The sequence below is a fragment of the Punica granatum genome, chromosome 5 (assembly GCF_007655135.1).
Source record: "Punica granatum isolate Tunisia-2019 chromosome 5, ASM765513v2, whole genome shotgun sequence".
NCBI lineage: Eukaryota > Viridiplantae > Streptophyta > Magnoliopsida > Myrtales > Lythraceae > Punica > Punica granatum.
In genome coordinates, this window is record NC_045131.1 from 22,321,789 (window position 1) to 22,341,223 (window position 19,435).

General features: G+C 37.1%; 4 protein-coding genes and 1 long non-coding RNA gene across 7 annotated transcripts; 4 read left to right on the plus strand and 1 right to left on the minus strand.

The window, feature by feature from the left end:
* The first annotated feature begins 1,295 nt into the window (after nt 1-1,295).
* Nucleotides 1,296-5,016, plus strand: LOC116208559 (probable mitochondrial import inner membrane translocase subunit TIM21). Its single transcript, XM_031542056.1, has 8 exons — nt 1,296-1,698; nt 2,275-2,340; nt 2,435-2,453; nt 2,703-2,845; nt 2,987-3,165; nt 3,275-3,323; nt 3,892-4,011; nt 4,516-5,016. Exons 1-8 carry the CDS (start codon nt 1,552-1,554, stop codon nt 4,672-4,674), a joined length of 882 nt encoding a protein of 293 aa, XP_031397916.1. The 5' UTR covers nt 1,296-1,551; the 3' UTR covers nt 4,675-5,016.
* Nucleotides 5,017-6,276: 1,260 nt separating this feature from the next.
* On the plus strand, nt 6,277-7,772 carry LOC116208560. Its single transcript, XM_031542057.1, has 4 exons — nt 6,277-6,437; nt 7,047-7,089; nt 7,176-7,267; nt 7,357-7,772. The coding sequence occupies exons 1-4, from the start codon at nt 6,363-6,365 to the stop codon at nt 7,474-7,476; spliced, it is 330 nt and encodes a 109-aa protein (XP_031397917.1). The 5' UTR covers nt 6,277-6,362; the 3' UTR covers nt 7,477-7,772.
* A 2,628-nt stretch (nt 7,773-10,400) lies between these two features.
* On the minus strand, nt 10,401-12,942 carry LOC116206661 (transmembrane protein 18). 3 transcript variants are annotated; one of them, XM_031539456.1, is made up of 5 exons: nt 12,718-12,942; nt 12,249-12,441; nt 11,700-11,805; nt 10,854-11,002; nt 10,401-10,768 (listed from the first exon to the last, which is right to left on the minus strand). In XM_031539456.1, exons 2-5 carry the CDS (start codon nt 12,387-12,389, stop codon nt 10,673-10,675), a joined length of 492 nt encoding a protein of 163 aa, XP_031395316.1. In that variant the 5' UTR covers nt 12,390-12,441; nt 12,718-12,942; the 3' UTR covers nt 10,401-10,672. The 3 variants fall into 3 exon arrangements, with proteins under 3 accessions (XP_031395316.1, XP_031395313.1, XP_031395315.1); XM_031539453.1 differs by having other exon boundaries at nt 12,249-12,445; XM_031539455.1 differs by having other exon boundaries at nt 12,249-12,436; nt 12,718-12,941.
* Nucleotides 12,943-15,380: 2,438 nt separating this feature from the next.
* LOC116209325 lies at nt 15,381-19,127 on the plus strand. The gene is made up of 5 exons (XM_031542929.1): nt 15,381-16,437; nt 17,178-17,322; nt 17,471-17,552; nt 17,644-17,760; nt 18,817-19,127. The coding sequence occupies exons 2-5, from the start codon at nt 17,201-17,203 to the stop codon at nt 18,865-18,867; spliced, it is 372 nt and encodes a 123-aa protein (XP_031398789.1). The 5' UTR covers nt 15,381-16,437; nt 17,178-17,200; the 3' UTR covers nt 18,868-19,127.
* On the plus strand, nt 17,767-18,727 carry LOC116209326. The gene is made up of 2 exons (XR_004157193.1): nt 17,767-18,241; nt 18,334-18,727. It is a non-coding gene; the product is annotated as an uncharacterized LOC116209326 (long non-coding RNA).
* Nucleotides 19,128-19,435: the final 308 nt, after the last annotated feature.

A 19,435-nucleotide genomic window follows, 5' to 3' on the forward strand; every position in this document is an offset into this window, starting at 1 on the left:
TACACAACAAAAATACACGTTTCCCAAGTCAAATTTATAATCTCATCTCATTTGTCATTTTTCACAATCAAAATCAAAGTTACTTTTAACTCCGAAACCAAACGCACCGTTAGGAGCCCAGGAGAGTACCGAAATGGTGAGTTATTGACTTGCGGGCCTCTAATCTCGTAGCAACGGCCCCGGACTCATTTCTCTTGTTAGGAAGACCGAGTCAAGCATAAATCCTTAGGCTGTTAGTATCATGACCCCATAGATGACTTAGATGACTCACCGGTAAAATAAAATTGTGTAGTGGTGACTCCAATCTGATTGAGTCCCAAGCCACGTGAATTAATAGAACACTCGAGTCCATGATGAAGGCCTAAAAACTACGTCGCATGGCAATGAGAAATTATTATTAAATAAAAAAATAAAGTAATGATTATAATATTAAATTCGAAAAATAATATAATTGAGCGGAGTAGAGGAATAAAATTATTATTCGAAAATCTAACGCAAGCTAAATTATCTCCACATGCATTCCTTTCATCTCAGTTTTATCCATTTGGCCCCCACTCAATTCCTCTCATTTCATCAACTCAATTTTTAAATAATAAGGTACCACCAGCACGGTGGTCTAATGATTAAGTATTAAGCGCTCCATTTGAACATCACGAATTCGAATCTCATTGAGGACGTAGAGCTCGCCACTATATGGGTGTATTATGAGATAGTGGTGGCCGGCACATAATACTTGATCTAGTGAGCTTTGAACTTAATTCACTAGTGTGTTGGTAAAACTGCGGTGATCAAGTTGGGCTAAAGTCTGAGAGAGCTATGGCGAAAGGAACATTTCGTGATAGTTAGGTTCCCTTAGTTGGAACAGTCACAGTGGACTAATAACCCGACCTAGCATTTTATTTAGCAAAAAAAAATATGAATAATAAGGTGATATATTAAAATTTTTGGTCACATATGTCGCATCTCTTTTATCATTTTTCCCCTTTTTCTTGACTTCGGTGTCAAATTTGACGTCCGAGATTTTATAAAAAGTAAAAAAAGTATAAGGTCACCACAGGCCTTGGGTATGGTCACGGTCTCCTACGTACCCGGGTAGGATCCATATTCAAAATTTAGCAGCCAGAGTTATACATGTTAGCAACCCAATTCAATTCGGTCGGTTTGAACCAATTGGATACCCTGTCATGTCTTTCCCAACCGAGCCCCTACTGTCGGAAACGGGCCTCATGGGCCACCGGCCCGAAGATTCTCTACGACATAACACCCAACCAAAGCAAAATTGGGTTCTTGTGGTTTTTCTCCCTCTCTCTCTCTCTCCCCCCTCCCTTCCCTTCCCTTGTATCATCGATTCAACAGTTTTTCTTCTTCTTCTTTTGGTTTGGGGTTCTGATTGATCTTCGAGCTGCTGCTCCGCTCCCCAACCCAAAAAATTTCAGATTTTCTTTCTCCTTAAGCCCTTAGCGCTTCTCTCTTCAGCGCAAACCCTTGTGCCTTGCAGAAGAAGTAGATATTATCGTGAGAAAGCGAGTTGGAAGCTCTGGGGTGGTGATTATGATGATGCAGCATATAAGAAGGTCCGTGGGATCCACCAAGAGCCGGTGGTCTGTTCTTCTCAGACCCCAGAATGCGTTGTCTTCTCCCGCCCACCTATCTGATTCGGCCAGAGGAAGCACTCCCACCACCAATTTGGTCCGAAGGGTATGCCTTTTTCATTCACAGCTTTTAGTGTTTCTGGGAATTCCTGTTTCTTTTTTGTTTTCTGTTTTTATGTCGATATTTACTCGACATGAGAATGATTTGAGTCATGTTTGAGCCTAGTGTTGACTTGCCTGTATCTTCTGGACTTTGACTGGGTGCTCCAAATTGCTTCTGCTCTCATTGGATCCTCCTGTTTATGGATTCTAATTTGTGGTTGAGGTCGTTTTCTTGATTAGTAGACAATGTACTTAGAGGGTCAGGCTTTTCTGATACTTCCCAAGTGGTACCTGCTATACACACACACACACACAAGCCACATAAATGTGTGTTTATATACAAGTAGAAGATTCTTGAATGAGATTAGGACAAGGTCACCATACCCATTGACCCCGTAACGGGGTAAGTTTCAACAGCGATATGCAGTGAGACTAGCATCAAAGAAGAACTTTAGATATGCTCTATTCATTTAGGTGCAGAAGCCACAGTGCTTTTGACGATTGATCCTTTAGCATTAGCTTTGCTTCTGGATTGGAGATATTTGTATGGGTTTGATGGGATGTTTCTTTCATGATGCAGTTACCAGTCCTATTTAACTCTGCTTCTGTAAGAAATGGTTTAGCTGGTGCAGGCCAAATTTCTAAGGTGAGGTACTGGGTGTTTCTTGCTTCCTCTTTTTTTTTTTTTTTTGGTATATAAAATTGCAAGCTGATTGTCCCCTATTATTTTCATTCGTCAGGAAGTACTTGGAGCCGAAGGTTAGTCACTGCTGTACATAGTTAAATGATTGCTATAATGACGGATTTTATTTGACATGTTGAAAATTTTATGCTAAATGCAGAAAATTTTATGCTATACATTTTTCGGCAAAAGACTATTGTGATAACTAGGATGCAGTATATCTGCTATTATATTGTAGTCATGACCATTAGCAGTAGTACGGTGATTAAAATCTGTAAGCAGACATGTTTTTGCGCCTAAGCTGATATTGTTGTCTTAATTGACAGTTCCTGCGTGGAAGTGTCCAAGTAGACTCTATTCTTCATCACTTCAACTTGCAGAACACAGTATGGAAAGTAACAGGAGTTTTGTTTCTATTCGAACGTTTGCATCGAGAGCTTCGAATAAAAAGGGCCAAACCGAGTCAGAGGTTATTCCTCCTCTTTAAATTAAGCTTTTCATAATGCAATATAGTATCTATCCAGCCACTATCAATGGGAGCTTTCGGTTGCTATTTGTTTTCATCATAATGTTTGCACTGTAAGTTGGAGTAAACTACTTTGTGATACAGACTAGGAAGGAAATATCTAAAGTTGAAGATCCCTTTGATGCTCCCACCTATAATATCCCTGAGAAACCAGTCACATTCGTAGAGGGGGCTTCATACAGCTTCATCATAGTCATTGGTCTCGGAATTGCTGCAGCTGCTGCATATGCTGTTTTCAATGAGCTTGTATTTCAACCAAAAGAGTGAGTAAATTTACTAGTTGAAGTCATGATATCAGATTGGAGATTCATAAATGTTGTTTATTATCCTTTTCTAGCTTGACATAGAAAAATGCATTCCATTTCTTTTTAGGTATAAAATTTTCAACAAGGCTCTTAAGAGGATTCAAGACGACGCTCAGGTTTGTTGATAATTTCTCGCCTTTTGAAAAATAAACATGCAGTTGGAATTTTGCTTAGTAGTTCTTGTGTAATCTAGAGCTTCATATGATGGAAGAGTATAGTTGTAGACACTTGGTTGCATTATATTGAATTTTTTTTTTTTGAATATATTGATTGTGAAGGCATTGTAACAAGTGATTGGAACCATGAAAGGTGAGATGTGTAATGATCTTGGTCCACTTTTTCACTATGACTGACTACAATGGAAGTTGTAAAGAGAAGACTATTGAGGCATTAGCATGAAAAGAGAAAAAGAAGTCAATATAATTGCGAATTTTATATACTTTTAAGGACATCCTTATCATGGTATATGTGATAAGCTTGTGTCTAATGGAAAGAGATAGAAACTAGTCCACAAATTTTAATTAGTATTCCATTGTCTCATGGTATGGTCCCATGATATCCTATCTTATATTGGAAAGGTGTATGTCTTTGTAAATATGGCAGGTGTCTTGCAGCTTCAAGTTTGAAAATCTGAATTGTTTGTTTGACTTCAATTATAATCACTTGAGGTTTTAATTTGAACAGGTTAGGGTGAGGATTGGTTCGCCGATCACAGGCTATGGTCAAGAAAGCAGGAATCGTGCTGCTCGCCAGAGAATACCTCATAGAATTTGGACTGATGAAGATGGTGTAGAGAATATTGAGGTAATTCTTTACTAACCTCCGCTTGAAAATTCATCTTAATTTCCCTCCCACTAGCAATTGTCCATTTTGTTGCTGTTCTTCTTGGAACTATTACTGGAACTGGATCAGTCTAGCCAGTTCAAGCAGAAAATGGATTGTATCATCTCTGAGGTTAATGGACATAGATTATTTTGGATATAAGCCTGTGGACAGGAGTGAACTGGCAAATTCAGCTATTAAATCAAGATTGAAATTTCGGGTCCATTTTTAAACCAGAAGACCAGGATGGTTTACTTAAATTTTTATATATGTATTACTCGTATAAATGGTCAGAGTCAGACACTTTGAACCCTGACTCATGAACCGATTTTACTCAAATAGTTCAGTGTCCAGTTGGTTCTGTGAAATATTATGCTTGGCATTCCTAAATTATTAAGAACTGAGAATCGTTTCTTCATTTTGAAAGCAAAACACTAAGAATGCTACTGACCAATCTCATGTGGATGATCCAACTGATCCGTCCAGGTCAATTTCTACATTCGGGGACCTCAAGGAGCGGGGAAAGTTTTTTGCCGCATGTTCAAGGACAAAGTGGAGAAGGACTGGAAGTTCACGAGTTTAATAGTGCACATTATGTCCCCTTCCCCTGCGCAACTGTTGTTGGAGTCTTATGTTCCGACGTGAAGAGAGATTGTGTACAAGAGTTAGCCAGACGAGCATTAGATCCCTTTGTTCTCTGTTTTGTGTTTGATTGATCATTGTGGAGCATTTCCATGAAAGCTAAGCTACTGTCTCAAATTTGAGGTAATTTTCATATTTCTGCTCCACTTGGTTTCAGAGGTATCTTTTTCTTGATAAATCTCCGTAGGAGTTTTTTTTTTTTTTTTTTTTCCTTTCCTTGAGGTAATTTTCATTTTTGATCTAAAATGTAACGCCCGGAATGTGCTGGAAATACCCACCACTGAGGTGCAAAGACAGATTCTTCAAAGATGGGATATATCTGTTTAAGTTCTGACATTTTTGCTAGTTGTGCTTTGTATTTGCCTATTCTGTTGCTGTTCTTTTTTAGTATACTATGATCAGGCAATTTACTTCTAATAGTCCTAACTGATGTAAGTTTGCTCTCTTCGAGCTATTAATGGAAAGAGCACTGCACTTGCCTAGCAAAAAAAAGTGCTCTAATCTAAAATTAAATAAATAGCTCAATGAAATTCTATGTATTTCAAATTAAATAAATCATTAGAAAAAAAAAGAATATTCTCCATCTTATTGAGAAAGTTAGGGCAATTGTAGATGAAATGATGATTATGTTGTAAAGAGGTTAGTCCAATATCCTCTTAATTAAGATATTATTCTTACTAAAACATAATATGAGATTTTTATGTTGTATTTGGTTTTAGAGTATAATTGCTATTCTACTTTACTCCATTTTTGAAATAAGAAAAGTCAAAAAAACAATTATTATAAGTGTTGATAAATATATGGATGGGTGAAAATATATACGTATGCATGGATGTAAAAATAAATGAAAAATTTATTATTGAAAATTTGATTATAAAAATGATTATGAAAATGAATGATAGAGAAATTATTATTAAATGAGAAAAAAGATCAAAAAAAAAGTAATGGTTATATTGTTGAATTGAGGGAAGAATAGAGTGGAGTGAGATGGAGTAGAATTGAGATTTTAAAACCAAACACAAGTTTCAAAATCATGTCGTTAGTGAAACATTGGACTCATGTCCATTTCTCGTTGGCTAAAAATAAATTGAGATCAGTCCCTATAAGTCGGGATCGGTCCCAATTTCCGATTTCTCTCTAATGTGCTCCAAATGCATTTACTGGGCTCCACCGAAACTGGACCCAAAAATAGACCATTGGAGGTGGTGTCCTAAGCCTAAATCCATCCCATCATCATCCGAAAAAGCAGAATACTAATCTCATCTCAAAATTATTCGTAAAAAAACAAAATTTATATAATATAATTACAAAACGAAAATGGAGGATTAATGTCATCGCTCTAATTTTCAAATATTCAACTCTTCATGACTCGACTCTTTACATACTCCATGACATTAATTAAGAATTTCATTCATTACATACTTGATATTTATTAATCCACCAAATTAATTAATCCACCACATTAATTGAATCATGAAAATTCTGAAAAAAAAAGAAAGAAAAAGGAACATAAAATTAATTAATTCATAATATTGATTTATTGCATATACAATATAATAGAATTATTATCTTATAAAACCCCTAAAATAAAAGACTCCCTCCCGATTTGTGAGTGTTTTAGGGCTTTGGCTGTAATAATTAGGGGGCTGAGGACAGAAGAGGAGAGGAGAGGAGAGGAGGCAACCAAACCAATGGCAGATTCCAAGAAGGCGGGGGACCTCGAAGATGTCCTCAAACCCTTCTACCGGAGGGCCTCCGAGGCCGAGGTAAGCCCTTCTAATCTTTAGCGTCCAACTCTCCCCTGACAAATCGTAGACGATGTAAGGCAGCGATTGAAGCAGTGCTCCGATGTGCCCCCTTCTTCCTTATCGAAGCATCATTTCCATTGTTGTACCTCGGAATTCTTGCATAACAGTACTCTATTCTTGTTCTGATATTCCGTTACCACATTAGAAACTCCGACGATCAAGTCTTCCGATGATTTGGAATATATGTACATTGCTGCACATCAGTTATGAGATGTACTTGACTCCTGGCATACGTTCTTTTACGCTTGAGTACCGCATTGGGAAAATTCTGTTGTCGGCTCGGGTTGGGAGGCTATCATACCAAACTCAAGCAGGCAAATGGTTGGTCTGGTACTGTATAATGTAGGAGTAGGACATTGTTTCATTGCAACTAGATAAACTCCTATTCAATGCAGCAAAGAATTGGGACTTCCTCATTGTAGGAGTAGGACATTGTTTCACAAAACAAGATAGACACCTACTGCAAAGGTTCCAGCCATCGGTTATCAAAAACAATCAGTGCAATATTACAACGTGTATGATTATAGTCATGCACCCTTCTAACGCACGTGAGCGTTTTTGTTCTAGGACCGGTTATCAAGACTCGAAGCTGCTCTTGCAAGAGAGAGAAGTAAGTTTTGCTACAGTTTTATCTGAACTTTTTGACTGATCCAGCCCAACTGTTTGTGTAAGGATGTTATGTTTATGTTTCTGCAGGTGCTGCTAATGAGGATCATTTGAGAAAGATAAGTCAACTCGAATCAGAACTGGAACTTGCAAAGTCTGAGCTCGTTTTGCAACAAGAGAAGGTATTCATCACCAGTCTTTCCTCTAAGATGCCGCTCTAGGCAGATATTTGTGAGCAAAATTCATGGTAATCTTCGGTACTGCATTGCAGACACAAACACTCTCTGGAGAAGCACAAAAGCTTGCCCAGGAGAATGCGAAACTCCAGTATCGGATAGAGCATCTTGTCCGGGCTTTTAAAGAGGCCGATCGAAGGTTAGAGGGCCAGTGAGATTTCTTTCTCTTCCCTAAAGCACCTCCACACCATTAGCAGCAGGGCAATCTTATCATTTTCTGATTACAAAAGTTTTTGGAGGTGACGGAAGGTTTTGATTTTACCGTAGACTGATTCAAAGAAATCGAATTCTTGTAATTACATTCTTGCCCACCTGATCAGTTGCCATATTAGTCAAAGATTGACTTAGTTGTGCCTTCATATAGTGCAGTGTTCTTCCATTATGAGATTCTCGTGTGTGCTCGATGTCTTTGGGACATATACCTGATTGAAACGAGTGAGAATTCTGCAGATGCCAAATGTTGACAGTTTTACTGTTTATTCGTTGAATGCTGTCAAAGTTTATCTAAATGGATTAGTCAGAGCCCATTGGGATTCGGGATATCATAGTGCACACCGAAATAGATAATAAGTTATCACTTGGCTGCAAACCAGCAACATTTGTGATTGTCGATTTGCTATTTTTTTAGCATAATATTAATATGATATGTGTGATCCCAAATTTGACTCAGAAGGGGGGCTGCCATGCGAGGCTCTGCTGCCGCTGCTGTCTGCGTTCACCACTTATATGAAGAAAGGAAGTCTTATTGAGATACCATTTAACATCAATCCAAACTTATGTCGGTTTCATCTAAAAAAAAAACTGATGAGCTTCTTTTGTGATCGGAAAAAAGAAAACAATGTCGATTTCATCTCAAAGAAAGAAAAAAAAAATGATGAAGCTTCTTTGACGATAGAAAAAAAGAATGACAATAAAATGACATTAAAGTGATGTGTTGTCACTGCCATCCCTTAAGGGGTGATAGCTGTTGGATTGGCGTGAACCGATCTGACCCTACGGCTCTCGTCCCTTGGGGAACATTCCCTCGAGGTACGGTAGAATTTTGGATATAACGTGTGGCTAAACGAAAAAATGATATTGAAACAAGTGAATGAGCCTCGTGCCTTTATATTGGCACGTCATTACAAAATTATGATTTCACCAAGAAGTAACCTAACAATGAAACAACTTAGAACAAGTATGAGCTCCATCCTTGTTCTATATATGTACATAACAAAACCGTTGTGATCAGTTGATCAATCGAACCAATTGTAATCTGGTTTTGATGGTGCGTGTGTCACGAGTCACCTCACCTGTGTCTGGTCCACTGCGTGATCATCCTCATTGTGGTCACCTTGACCTTGCTCAAATATATCTCAGCCTCGGGTCAGGTGGATTAATCGTTTGAAGGCATCGGCAGGCACGACCAATGAAACAGGCCTCCGCAGAATATCTTGTCGCTGTCATTTGGGTTCAGTCCAGAGCTGATTAGCCTAAGCGCAGACGATGGCTCCACGCCAATAGAGGCCACCAGGAAGGCTATTATGCAGACGATCATCGTCATTCTGGAGATGGACGAATCGATTGCCATTTTCGTAACTTTTCCGTGATGATTGTTCAGAGGAATTTGTATAAGATGATGACCGTTGTTGGTTTCATTGTAGATTGCGTAATGCGTATATATAGAGGGAGTTAGTCGATGGATGGGTTAGACGTTATTTGAGATGATGTGTGATGGACAATTAAATAATGATGGAATGGATGAGAGAAGTTTTCGTCCTTCTCCAAAATTAATGTGAACCACCCAGCGCTTTCATACGAGTTCACGTATGGCAAAATTTAAAAATATAAGCTAAAAGAAAGTGTAGTGATTTTTTTTTTTTGCTAATCCGGGGTGTCCGGGCTTCGCCCGAGTAATCTCCGGGGCTCCGTGAACCCCCGGCGGCGCACGGAGCGAGTAATTACGTCAAAGGCGTTCCGGTGGCTCCAAGAGGATTCGAACCCAGGTCTCAATGCAAACTTGAAAGCACATTAACCACTAGACCGAACCCCTTGGGTTAAATAAAGTGTAGTGATGCACATTCTAACATGATAACTAGAAGTTTTTAATTTCGATTCTCATTGTCGAACTACCTGTATGACTTATTAACAAGCTCTTTTAATTTTCTTGTATAAAACTTTCTAATCTCTTTTTTAATCGAAAAAAAAGTTTAATTTTATTGAGAGGATCGAAATTAAGTAAATTAAAGTAACATGATTGAATCTAAATTAATGCAGGAAAATAGTATATGTGATTGAAAATAAGTGGAGGCAAATCTACAACTGATAATAATTTTCCTTACTATCTCATACGGCACCGATCCCTCCCTTTGTGCTATTAAACAATTTGAAGTTTTTTCGTCCACTGTTTATTAGCTTTAAATTTTGTTATTTTTAATTAGCGTCATCATAAAAATATATATAATAATTGTAAAATAAATTAAGTACTGATTAGAGAAAATCGCCAATAATTTGGCCCCGCAGTCAACTTTAAATTAATAACCTTCAATTTAGTTTCTTGTCACAATTTCAAGCAAATTTTTATATTCATACGGCACCGATCCCTCCCTTTGTGCTATTAAACAACGGAACTGCCAAGTAGGGGACAAGGGAAGAGAAAATTAATGAATATAAGAAGTCCAATTAATAAGAATTGAATTTCATTACCTCTTACTTTTACGTTGAGATAAGTATCATTGTATTAAATTTCATTTTTCTCCTGAGATTGACAGTTATGGCTCACAATAGTTGCATCCAAATTCATCAGGATCATCATTTCGAGATTCATTTAGTGCACTCTTTTCATTTAGTCTCTCTTCATCTCTTATATTTCTCTTATTTCTTTTTCATTTCGCTTTTTCAGATTACAAGGATAGTTATCAATCTTGTAAACGAAAAAGAAATGAAACCAAAGGAGGAAACCTCGCTGAAGAGAATCAAATCCAAAATATTTTATTATAAATCGAGAATGGGCCATGTTTAAACACGAAATACCACGATGACAGGAGAGGGATCAACTTCACGCCGAAATACCACGATGACAGGAGAGCTGATCGGGCCATGTTTAAACACGGAATTTCCATTTGATGCTATTGAAAGCTGTAAACTGCTGAATAAAACCATCTCTACATATGAAATCACCGCCTGTATATTATGAAACAAAATTGATACATATAATGCAAATGAAAAAGCAAGCCCTTTCTTCCAAAACTGTCGCAGAAAACTCCATACGCTATGTGAATTATGGCTACGGTTCAAAACTCAAGCATCCAGAGAAGAAAACACAAACAGATCTATCCTGCTTCGAGTATATGAAAGCTCGTCAGCAAATTCTCAATCTTGCTTGTTACGAGAAAGCCTCGCTCTGTGTCTTAGCTCGGCCTTTTTCCACTTGACAATAAGGTAACATAGGTGAAAGAGGGTGTTCACCTGCAAAAGGAGGTTTATTCCATTAAGCAAACCAGTAATAAGTAAACGGAGTTTTAGCCGAAACAAGAAGAGTCCAAGTCAAGACCAAGATTATGATGGCGATGACGAGTAGTGGCCCAGACCAAAGCGTAGATAGGAATATCCCATGCGGATCAAAATAGTTCTGCGTTGCAAAGTTCCTCCAATTATCTCCCAAAATTTTGTTCAGCCTCTCAGCAAAGTACACACCGCCCACTACAGAATCAAGAATCATAGGTTGCGTCAACACTGGCATTGACATTATCCCACTTGAAGTATACAAAATAAAAGCACCTTATGATAGGAAGAGCCAACAAGAGGTTTTCTTATGACAAACACATGTGAATGACAATATAGGCCAAATCTAGATGTACCCTTCTTCACACATGGCTTCTTGAAAGTATGTGAATTTCATTGGTCATATAAAGAAACACTAGTACTACACTTTAAGAGTAGACAGAGTTAAATTATTATTTTCAAACTCATCATCTGAGCTCTCAAGTAAGGGACCAAACATTTCTTATTTGGGCTTCTTCAAGGAACATAGAATCGCCCAATAAGTCTCAACTCTAAATAAAATAAAATTAAAAGGAGAAAGTAAAGAAAACATAAATATAACATGTATTTCTGGAAGAGGTCTGGTAGTCAGGTCAAAAGAAGCTACTTCTAAGTCGGCCTAAAAGGAAAAATATCAGAGACATAATACATCCACCAATAAAAGGGCAAGGATCATTACTAGGTCAACCATCAAACGTCTAGGATTTTGAGTTTTTCAACTTGCTCATCAGCAAATATCTAGCTACGATATGATGAAAATTAGTTGATGTTATAGATCACATTTACATGTACAACAATGCATTCTGAAGTCTTAAAATAAAAAGAAAAAAGAAAGAAAAGGAAATAAAGGACTTACATGCCAGAAGGAATAGACACATCTGAAAGTTGGAATTCCTTCTTGAGATAATCGTTGTGAGCAACAGCAGAAAATGGAATGCAAGTAACCCAATAAGGAAGGGTTCCTGAAAAGAATAAACAATTGGAACCATTAAAGAACAGTTCAAAGACGGGCTTTAACTCGCGAATTAAATCACCTTAAAATCTTTTTTGAAGGCACTATGCGAGCAAGAAAAATTTAACTTAAGAAATAGAGTGTTTTAACAATATCATCTACGGCAAAAATCACTCACTAATGCATTCACGTTCGTTGTCCCTGAACAATTATCCGACAATATCTATAAGAAGAGCTGCCAAAAACACAAGCTAACATCTAAACCCAGGTAGATAAAGGGAACAAATTAAGCTTTCGTTGCCACTAGTCCTTTGAGAGACTACCATTACCACTCAAATCCTTTATCAAACATGCAACAGGAAGAAGACTTTGAATATGTACTACTTCAATGTGAACTATCGGAAATGGAAACACCAACAGAGAAAGAAAGAGGAGTAATGGTCGGGAAGAAACCTTCCAATCAATGGCATGGATAAAACCCATGAAGTTCTCGTAGGCCGGTTGAAGACCGGACCTGAGTTCGGCCGAGAACTTTTGGACCAGCTCCGCCATTTGCTCCATATGCTGCTCGAACGCCTTGTTTAAATCTTCCATTGTCTCCTACAGTACTTAGCAGATCGTCGAAATTCCAAGCTCGTAATCTGTTCTTACTTCAACAGGGAGCAAAACGGACTTTATAAGATCGGCGTATCCAGACTTTCACATTCTTTTGCAAGAAAGCAAATCATTTTACACACATTTGCAGCTATTGGAGACGAGCATTCATCAGACAATCCAATCAGGACAGAGATTCCTCAATCAAACAACTTTATCAAAGAGCAGGGCAATTCTGATTCTTCTAGCTCTTCATGCCGACCAATGACCGGATGTGCGAGAATGTTCTAGGTGTCATGGAAGACGAATCGCAGGACTTCATACTAACCTTGTTACTGGCAATGGAGAACCACGGGAGACGCGGAATCGGGATCGGAGAGGTGGACGGTCGGATGATGGAGATAGTACCGCAGGTCCGGCGACGGAGGGGCAAAGCCGCCGCAGAGTTCAAGTCGAGGAGGAAGGGTCAGTACCCGTTGCCGGAGGAGACGGTTCTACTGATGACTGAGACGGTCGAAGGTAAAGATCCAGAAATTTCTTGGACCTACTTAGATCTAAGCCAATGTACAAAAAGTACTTTGGATGTAAGGTTGATTTGAATCCCCAACCTTTGAATTTGTTTTAACTTTAGTTCTCAATTTATTATTGAGCTGATTTTAGTCCCCAACTTCTTTAATTGGTTCACTTTTTATCCTACTATTATATTTTCGTCAAATTATATAAAAAAGCACGCGATTTTCCGAAATTCCCTAATTTTTCGTATGATTCAAATTATTTCCTAAACAACATGTGGTTGCCATTAGGGTGGACGCGAGACGGTTCAGTATGACTTCTAGCATCAATAGTAATCGTTCCGAATATTCGAGGTAAGAATTTTACGAACTATAACCTTACCAAAACAAAAATAAAGGAATAAAACTGTTCCAAAAATAACTGGTTTGGTGGTACGATTAACCAAACCAAACCGATATCGAATAAAACTTTTTAAAAAAGTATAAAATTGTGATTTCATTCATTTTCATGCCGCCACATACCACAAACACTAAAAAAAAGTGAGTTAAACAACATTCATCCATATATATATATATATATATAATGAGAGGAAGTTAAAAAAAAAGTCCATCTAAAATTGAAATTAGATATTTTATTCTCTTTACCTCACTTTTTGACTTTCTATTAAATTAAAATTTCAAATTTCCTATTAATATATAATATTGTCATACATATATATTATGAAATGGTTAACCGCGATTTTTTAATTTTGAAAACCGTAATCGTCCCGTAACTGATTGTTCTGAAATCCCAAACCGAATAATTCGGTATTTCGATTTAGAACGGAACGGTTTTACCAAACGGTTTGGTTATCGGGATTTTTTTGCACAATCTTAATTGACATTATATTCTATCAATTTCTACCCTTAAAATATTTTTCAAAATTGTCAGTATCTTCTTTTCTATAGAAAATTGTCCTTAATCATTTTCATCTTTAGAAATTTGCCCCTATTCCCATCCTCTCTCTCCTTAGCCCTCTCTGGCCAGGCCTTCCGAAGATTTTTCAAAATTTATGTCAACCAAAACACTGGCTTTATTATCGAAAATGAATATCACAATAAATTTATTAACCAATGATATTAATAAAACTATGAAAATTAAACAAAATTAATATAATACTAATTAATATTTAGCATAGGGGTAACTCAATAAAATTATTATCTAACAATATAATATAATATAGTTTAAAGCATTTATCAGAATTAACCAATTCTCTTTAGAATCATTCCTTCACTTTTTAGTCAAAATTTAAGTTAAAATTTAAAAATTAAAGAACAAAAATTAGAACGAACTTAAAATGATAAATAAGTGTATTTGAAATTAAAATATTTATTATAAAATGATTCATTGTGTAACATAAATAACAATTATCATTGACAATATTAAAAATAGAACGAAAGAAAATCAATTGAACTAAATAATGGATCCGTTTTAATGTATTTCAACAGCCATGAACAATAAGTATTAATTTGATAAAAAATAATTTTTCTTGTGTAGAATAAATAAATAAGAATATTAACATCTGATATGAAAAGACAAATTGTTATAGAGGAATTTAGAAATATATATATATATATATATAAATGCATTTTTTAAAAATTAATGAAAATGTTATCCATACAATGCATGCATGTAATAATAGATTATGTAAATTTAATAAAAATAATAAGTAAATTATTATTAGTTTAAATTGAAACTTCAAATTATAGAAGTGCTTTACTATGTCTAAAAGATGTAAAATAAACGTAGAATAATGAAATGTCTTTTAACTTTTAGGTGAAAAATTAACGAGTTCTTTAATAACCCATAAGAAAATAAAACTTATTGCGTTGGTAATGAAGTGGAATTGAACTCTACTTCATTCCAAATATAAAAATATATATTTGAATGGGTTGTAATGATGGTTAGAAAAAAGTATATGTGAAAATTTATTATTAAATCAGAGGAAAAGAGTAAATTATGTTGTTGAATTGATGGAAGAATTGAGCGGAGAGAGAATTTATTATTAAAAAATTAATTGTATAACGAGGAAAAAATATGTATGAGAATTTATTATTGAATAAGAAAAAGGACATAATATTAATGATTATGTTGTTTAATTTAAAAAAAAGGAGTGGAGTGGAATTGAAATGGAGTTTAACTCCATTCTCAAACAAAGTCATGTTAGTTTTGGTGAAAATGACTTTACTGCCTTGATTTTACCATTCTATTTCGTAAAATGTATAAATTTAATGCTACTTTCTTATATAAATAAATTATTTTAGTAGTTGACGAGAAATGTATTTTAGTAGGAATAATTGATGAATTTAAAATATATTTTTTTTGGAAAGGATATATTTTGTTAATCAACACACATAATATACATTAAACAACCACATGATACTACCGATGCCTAATCTAGCCACAATGTTGCTGGAGTCTATCCAGGCCATGACACTGTCGGTGTTTGTCTCGGCCATAGAACTATTGGGCAACAACATACCTTTTATTACAAAACCAACAAGGAAAACAAACTGCACATTGTATAGAAACCGATTACAACCACATGATATTGGGCAGATCAAACCCGATAACAGATCTTTCAAGACTAACCAAGCACATGCACAACCTATACAAATCAAAAACTCCTCTAAATGGACACCGGGGGAAAAATAGAAGCTAACACGCATCGGACTGCGTTGGTAAATTGTCGATGGTGAACGTCCAAGAGGCCAAAGTTTTTAACTTGGGAAAGGGGAGAGAAAGAGGTGACCATCTAGGGCTCTAGAAGAGTTGCGCTTGAATCGGCCTGGTACGTCAAGTCGTGAACTGCATCGATGTTAAGCTGCAAGGGAATCAGACGGCAAAAGATCAGGGTGGGCTGCACCTTCTGCATGGCCGTGGATCGATAGTGGATTGGTGAGAGGATGGGGTCAATGGGATGCGGCGAGCGGAGAGTATAGGGAAGTGGATTCGACTTTGAAAAGAGGATAGGTGAAGCTAAAGATAGAGAAAGAAAAAGAGAAGAGTCTATGGGGGCACGAGAAAGACGTTAGCTGCCAGACGCACTCAGTTGGGGTTGGGTGCACAGGCAGCGGCGGCAGAACGGGAGGGTTGGTTTGGCGAGGAAATGAAAGTTGAGAAGAGTTATTTATATTTATCATTAATAATAAATTGAATAATTTTAAAAGTATATTAAATTAGATAATAAAATATACAAATTTTTGCCGTAAGTAATAATTTCGCGGAATGCTCTGGTGGAGTGGTTAGTTTTGTTAGAAGTTAAAAACTTTAGGTTTTTTTTTTTTTTTTCAATCGGATGATAAAGAAATCTCCCCGTTCAGTTTCTCCCGCCTACGAGAGTCTCTGATAAAGTGGTCTGAATTTAGCTCCAGCTTCACCGCGACGTGCTGCTCCCCTGCGAGTCTGCGATCAGCTGCTGCCTGGCCCAGAGATAATCGATAAATTGCGCCCAATCTCCTGAATTTTGGCTGGCAGTTAATTTCGCTCAATTTGGGTACTTCTCTAACTCCTCTCGGGTCTCTCCTCTCGCTCGGTCTTCTCGGGTGTTTGCGTTAATTTTGACTGAAAAGTTGGGGATTTTTGGTTACCTGGAGCTGTCTGGGTCGGTGAGTTCTTTGTGGAATAAGGGTATTGCCTCATCAGAGTGCCTGAGTTGAAGAGGAAAAGATTTGATTCTAGGACCCAACTGAACGGGACAGCTATAATGTCTTAAAGTTCTTTGTAACGTTGTAAAGTTTGTTTTACTCTTTGTGCAGTTTCATAATGTTCCTCACCAAAGATTCGAGGTTGTAGCATAGTTGATGTTAAATCTAAAGGATCGACTGCTGGATAGATCCCATTATATTACTCAATTCGTTCACGGATAATATTTACTAATTTCGTCGGCTCTAATGGTTGCCATGAGTATTTGTTAATTATTTTTTGTAAAAAAAAGTAATGCCTACAGTAGAAGTGCTAATCAATTATTTCTTTCATCGCCCCAAACATGCCAATATTAGCACAGATGGTAGTACATGTAACTCGTTGTTCAAACAACTATTCAGAGTTCCTAAAGCCCCTTGTAAGGCTTGTTCTCCAAAACCGGGTGCTTCTCAACTGCCCCTCCATTCTTGCGTTCTGTGAAGTATGCGGCAGCTTGGAGTCTTTGCCGAGCTGCATTTTTTACATTAAATGCCAAATGTTCGACGAAATGTCTGTGACACATGTCAACTTATCGATCTTTCGGTATTTCAGGAGCAAGCAGGTTCTGTTGATCGATGATGAGGCTGTATGATGACTTTCTTGAAATTCTAAAGATTCAGAAGTTCAGGAGGATTGCGGGTTACAGTGTTTTCTACTGCTTCACTGCCGCTTTAGTCTATTTTTACACAAACAACACGTAAATGAGCCTGAAACTCTACAGCATCAACTCTCCTTCTTAAATTCTCATTTATAGAAACCTTTTCGATATTAGCATTAGGCTGACATTTATGACTTAGTTTGATTCGTAGTACTCCATTGAAAATGATATCTTGGTTGTGTTTCAGTACCAGAGCAGGATATTCTAGGGGTGACCAATTCTATGCAGCCTACCCTGCTGGAACTGAGCTATTAACCGACACCTCTAAGGTCTGTTAGTATTGTCTTCGTTTTAGATCGTTAAGTAGGTGTGCATTCGGTTTATATTGCTCTAATCTTCTGTCCCTATATGTCTTGGTAGCTATATAAGGCTGCCCTTGGTAATTGCTTTGAATTGGAAGACTGGGGTCCAATTGAATTCTGCATAATGGCCAAACACTTTGACCGTCAAGGTCAAGCACCATATGCTTATCATGCTGTAAGTGGTTAACATAGTTACTTATTCTATTCCTTCTATTTGTATATTTGAGAATGCTTAGCTCTTCTTATTTCAACTGGGTTTTAAATTGTAACAGCATATGGTAAACTGTAGAAAGTTAAAACATCGAGATTACATAATCTGCAATGTCGAGCTGTACATCAGTTTTATTATCAACTCACTCTATTAAAAAAAGATCGAATTTGAGGCCTTATGGTATGAGTCTAAAATGGTAATGTGTAACAATTCGAGTGACAATGTCATTTTACGAGCATTTAAATCTCTGTTGCCGGATTCCTTAACCGCAAGTCTTGCTCTTCACATCTGTCGGATGGTTTCCAAGTAAGCTCTGGGAGGGGCTGTCACTAGTTTTCTATGTGTGAACGAAAGGTGGTTTTTGTTATTTTCCTTGAATGAACAAAGTTCTGTTCCCTTGTCTGCAATATGCAGGGATGGAAAGGCCCCCATGATGACTCCACCTGTTAGTATTCTAGATTTGAAGCTCGGACTTTTTGAGCATCTGAATTTCTTTTGGTCTGTCATATTTATAACAGCATAACCTGTCAATTGTAGCACTCCAACAACCCATGCTACATCAACCTCATTGATCCATAGTAAATCAACAGGCTTCCGGAAGTGAGTGTTTATACTTGTGCTAAATCACCCAGGTGCATAAGAAGCTCAAAATTTGGGAGCTGTTAGTTCCCCATTTGATGCTTAAAGGCAAATGTGCTCCTCGTGTTTGATTTTAGTATAATAATCTTGATTGCAACTTTTATAGGTGAGGTGCCTGCAATTCTTCTCCAGGTTGGAGTTATTGCAAGTTTATGACCTAAGCTTAAGCCCCTGTTTTTTTTTTTTTTGATAAGTGCCTAAGCCCCTGTTTGATAATGTAATCGGTGCCTATATCTTCCCTTTCGTAGCGAGGATAGGGTGCTTATTGTTATATAATGAAAATCCTTCTTTATACTCTTCTTTTTCCTGGAGATGGAGAGCATCAATAGATCTGTTGCCCTCGAGTTTCAGTTCATATGGTTGTCTGTTGATTATTTGCAGCAATACATGGCGCATCTTCTCTCCCTTGGGCAACTTGATGGAAGCGGCTAGAACGGTACGGCTGCTGAATCACCGAGAATTGTCTGATGTTTCCACCATCTAGATGAAAGAGAGTATGAGATTTCGGCGTTATAATAAAAGAAGCTGCTAGGTGGGTGATTTGTCGGCAGAAAGGGTCAATGTGCATAAGATATTGCATCCATATAGATGTGTTGTGCATGGTTGTAACTCCGACTGACAAAACATTTGGGACTGGATATTTCTATTTATTCATCTATTGGTTCTTGTTAAAATGTTTGAGTTATCGACTATTCTTTGACTCCGTGCTGTTTGTCAAATACAAGATTTTATAATTATATAACATTAGACGGGACCTCAGGGTACCAAGCACCGGAAGCAACAAAGAATATGTTTACTCATCCATGTTGGCTCACCGCCATACAACTGAAAATGAACCATCTTGACATCGAGGCACTATTCATCCATTATGTTAGGGCAGGATCTTTTATCAAACCTATTGGCACATCATTGGACAGCACATGTCATCGGGTAAAAACCCACCAGCACATCATTTGGACACAACATTGGTTTGTGGCCTCTCACCACAACAGTATTAAAA

Bases quoted from the DNA above. Each gene is read 5' to 3' on its own strand.
- LOC116208559 (XM_031542056.1), top strand. From the start codon at position 1,552: ATGATGATGCAGCATATAAGAAGGTCCGTGGGATCCACCAAGAGCCGG. The intron at 1,699-2,274 runs GTATGCCTTTTT...TTCATGATGCAG, and splicing joins CCACCAATTTGGTCCGAAGG to TTACCAGTCCTATTTAACTC. The intron at 4,012-4,515 runs GTAATTCTTTAC...TGATCCGTCCAG, and splicing joins ATGGTGTAGAGAATATTGAG to GTCAATTTCTACATTCGGGG.
- LOC116206661 (XM_031539456.1), bottom strand. From the start codon at position 12,389: ATGGAAGATTTAAACAAGGCGTTCGAGCAGCATATGGAGCAAATGGCG. The intron at 11,806-12,248 runs GTTTCTTCCCGA...TATTCTTTTCAG, and splicing joins TCCATGCCATTGATTGGAAG to GAACCCTTCCTTATTGGGTT. The intron at 10,769-10,853 runs GTCTTGACTTGG...CTCCTTTTGCAG, and splicing joins TCATCGCCATCATAATCTTG to GTGAACACCCTCTTTCACCT.
- LOC116208560 (XM_031542057.1), top strand. From the start codon at position 6,363: ATGGCAGATTCCAAGAAGGCGGGGGACCTCGAAGATGTCCTCAAACCC. The intron at 6,438-7,046 runs GTAAGCCCTTCT...TTTTTGTTCTAG, and splicing joins GGAGGGCCTCCGAGGCCGAG to GACCGGTTATCAAGACTCGA. The intron at 7,090-7,175 runs GTAAGTTTTGCT...ATGTTTCTGCAG, and splicing joins TGCTCTTGCAAGAGAGAGAA to GTGCTGCTAATGAGGATCAT.
- LOC116209325 (XM_031542929.1), top strand. From the start codon at position 17,201: ATGATGAGGCTGTATGATGACTTTCTTGAAATTCTAAAGATTCAGAAG. The intron at 17,323-17,470 runs GTAAATGAGCCT...GTTGTGTTTCAG, and splicing joins TATTTTTACACAAACAACAC to TACCAGAGCAGGATATTCTA. The intron at 17,761-18,816 runs GTAAGTGGTTAA...GATTATTTGCAG, and splicing joins CACCATATGCTTATCATGCT to CAATACATGGCGCATCTTCT.